This window comes from Chinchilla lanigera, unplaced genomic scaffold (genome assembly GCF_000276665.1).
Source record: "Chinchilla lanigera isolate Chin_1 unplaced genomic scaffold, ChiLan1.0 scaffold00062, whole genome shotgun sequence".
Classification (NCBI taxonomy): domain Eukaryota; kingdom Metazoa; phylum Chordata; class Mammalia; order Rodentia; family Chinchillidae; genus Chinchilla; species Chinchilla lanigera.
The window spans coordinates 5,101,662-5,105,003 of record NW_004955463.1 but is presented as its reverse complement, the minus strand read 5'-3'; the positions used below and the strand labels follow the sequence as shown (position 1 = coordinate 5,105,003).

The following is a 3,342-nucleotide window of genomic DNA, read 5'->3' as shown; positions in this document are numbered from 1 at the left end:
TAAGGTGGGAGGATCACTGAGAGCTGGACGCCAGTCTGGACTCCATACTAAGTTCAAGACTTTGTAGTCTCGGCCAAGACCTTGTTTAAAAAAAACAAAACCAAACCAAACCTAATGGCTGGGGATGTAGCTCAGTGTAAAGCCCCCTGGACTCAATCCCCAGTAGTGGGGAGTGGGAGGAATCTAATCCCTTTGCAGACAATTTTCATGCCAAGAAAAATGTCTGCTTTCCTACTTTCGTCCTATGTATCAGGGTTAGAAATCATTTAAGAAAATCACTTGAGAGTCGGGCATGGTGCTATGCCTGTAATCCCAGCACTCAGGCTGAGGTAGGAGATTTTTTTTTTCTGAGGTAGAAGAATTGCCATGGGTTCGAGGTCAGCCTGGGCTACATAGTGAGTTCAAGGCCAGCGTGGACTACATAGCAAGACCTTGTCTCAAAAAATGAAAAATCCCCATTTGATTATAATATATAAATCATTAAAACAATGTAGAGTCACAACAATCAAATGTCAAAGAAAAGAAGGAATGTCAATGAAATTGATCCACTGAAAAGCTATAGGGGAAATTCAATTCTAAAAATACTCATTTGTAGCTTCTACGTAGTGTTTTATCAACTCCAAAATCATCTTTGTTTTTAGAACTAGTGGTCATTCACCATGTAAAATCAGACAACCAAATATTTTATTAACAAACTCCACTGTTAGCCAATGAAGCTTTTAACAATAAAAATATAAGATGTGATAGAAAACCTTGACTTTATTAATCTCCCTTATGATACTAAATACAAATGTAAAATCAAATGGTGATGTAATACTATAAAGTCTTTCAAAGCACCACTGCTTACATTTAAATTTACAGCAGATGTAAGTCATAAGAGAAAGGGAAACCAAACAACCAAATCCAAAAAGAAAATCACACTCATTTATTTATGTACTATATAACATTTGAGCGACAGCCCTTATGATATTCATTTAAAGTGTTTTCTTCTGATTTTGCATTAATTTCATAAGTAATAAATTCTGAACCAGGTCCCATAATATATCACAAGTTTTCCAATCATGAGTTGGAAAGAAATAAGCAGATGCGTATGACATGTACTTTATGGAACTTACTATATATAGTTTGCCCTCCATATTTGTGGGTTTTATGTCTATGGGTCCAAGCAACTGCAGAATGAAAATATTTAGGGAAAAAAATTCCAAAACACAAACGAATTTTCCATGTGCCAAGCACTATGCTGAATCCACAGAAATGGAGCACTGTGCAGTACCCCTGCTTCAGCTTCCAGCCGTTTCACAGCTCTTTAGGCTTCCCCCAGTGCTCATGGTTCTGCATTGCAAATCCTGCACCTGGCTCTGTGTGGTATGTTAGGCATATGATGTTTCTGTCTGTACAGAATCTATACAAACTTCTTTTTCTTGTCATTATTCCCTAAATAACACAGCATAAAACTATTTACATAGTACTTACATTTTCTAAGGTACTATAACTAACTAGAGATGATTTAAAGTAATACAGGAGGACATGTGCAGGTTATATGCAAACACTATGCCACTTTATGTGAAGGACTGGAGCCCCTGGGACTTTGGTGTGCAGTCAGGGTCCTGGAGTGAGTGCCCTGAGAATACTGAGGGAGGACTGGAGCTGAACTGCACATATAAACTTGAAGACTCAAGCAGACTATGACCATCACCATCATAAAACCCAACAACAAGATAAGGCCTACCTTTTAATCTTTCTGCATTTTAATAAGAAATGATTTAATATAGTAATGTAGAAATATTCTATATTTCAACATCAAAAAGCTGTGACATTTAAAGAACCAATAAAATTATGCATTTCAAAACTAAAAAGAACACATCAGAGAGATACCTTAAATTATAAAATGCAATTCTAAGCAGGAATTGTTACTGTGTAACACATACTGTCTTATCAAAAGTGCTGGTGACAAAATCTGTCCATACACACACATAGTATCTATCCACAACTGTAACAAAATTTTAAATGTTTAAGGTGCTTTAAGTTTGCACTGCAGGACTAATTTGATCAGTATTCATTTGCTACCTCTTTATAATAACTTCAGTTAGGGTGATCCAGACATAAATTGGCTACTTTCTAAAATGTGGCATTTGTGGAGCTGGAGTGCCCTCTATTGGTAAGGAAGATGACACACTCATTAGCTGTCCCGAGTGCATTTTCTCATTGATTCGGAGTTCACATCCATCCTGAAGCATTCGAACTGCTATTCTGGCAATGTTCTTAGAATCATCAAGACCACTATGAGGCCGCCCATCATAATCCATTCCTAATTTTTCAAGCATTATTGTCAGTTTGGTCTGGCTTCTAGGAACCTGAAAAATAAACATCTTAGAATAAGTAACTCTTCACTGTTCTAAACTACAATATAGAGTAATACCAAATTAAGTTGAAATATAAGAAACTCCAAACAATAATAGCAAAATTAAGTTAGACAATAGGCAAGACTCTTAATCAAATAGACAATTCAAATTTAGTATCTTAGTTTTAGCTGAAAACAGAATCCTCAGACATCTAAAATGTTTGCAGTTTTGTAATTTAACAAAAATTTATTATAAGGATGGACTGCTCTGGACAACTAAGCTAAAGATCTACCTTTTTAACCTAACTTTTGTGCATAGTATTTTTTTGTAATTACTTGAGTGATTCCTTAGAAAAATACAAGAAAAATCCTTTTTAGATAATTAAAAACAATGAAGAAGAATGAAAGGTGATGTTGTAGAGTATTTTTTAACCTAAGTGAAAACTTGCTACAATTTGATAAATACAAAAACCTCCCATATTCCCCAAATTCTAATATGCTCCTTTACTTTTATATTTTCTTCATGTCCCTACCAAGAATATTTGTCAAGTTCTCAGTTCTGCAGTTTGAGTAGCCACGTTACCTATGCATCTTGGAGCTTTAGTTTAGTTTCTTCATCTATAAAACGAGACTAAGACCTGCATTATTTACTCATATGGTTACTGGTAAAAATGACAAAGCAAATGACGTAAAACACATCAATAATTATCTTATGCTGTAATACATGCAATGCACTGTCCCTTCCACTACTTCTTACTTAGAAAATGTCCTTGTAAAATTTTTCCAATACACTGGGTAACTTAGGTGGAAGGAGTAAATTCCCAAAAACATACAGTCTACCAAGACTGAACTGAAGGGGCTGGGGATTTAGGTCAGCGGCAAAGCGCGTGCCTGGCAAGCGCAAGGTATCCATGTTCATCTCCTCTATTCAGCACAATATTGCAAGTTCTACCCAGAGTAAGTAGGCAAGAAAAAAGCACACAAAAAGAGCAAAGTAAAAT

At 35.7% G+C, this 3,342-nt stretch overlaps 1 protein-coding gene across 1 annotated transcript in view; it reads right to left on the bottom strand.

The window, feature by feature from the left end:
* Positions 1-662: 662 nt before the first annotated feature.
* The window catches only part of Eri1 (exoribonuclease 1), a gene marked incomplete in the record, with an annotated part of 29,421 nt that continues 26,741 nt past the window's right edge, over positions 663-3,342 (bottom strand). Inside the window, 1 exon segment of the mRNA XM_013521560.1 lies at positions 663-2,354. Within this exon segment, the coding sequence (XP_013377014.1) occupies positions 2,112-2,354 (243 nt within the window).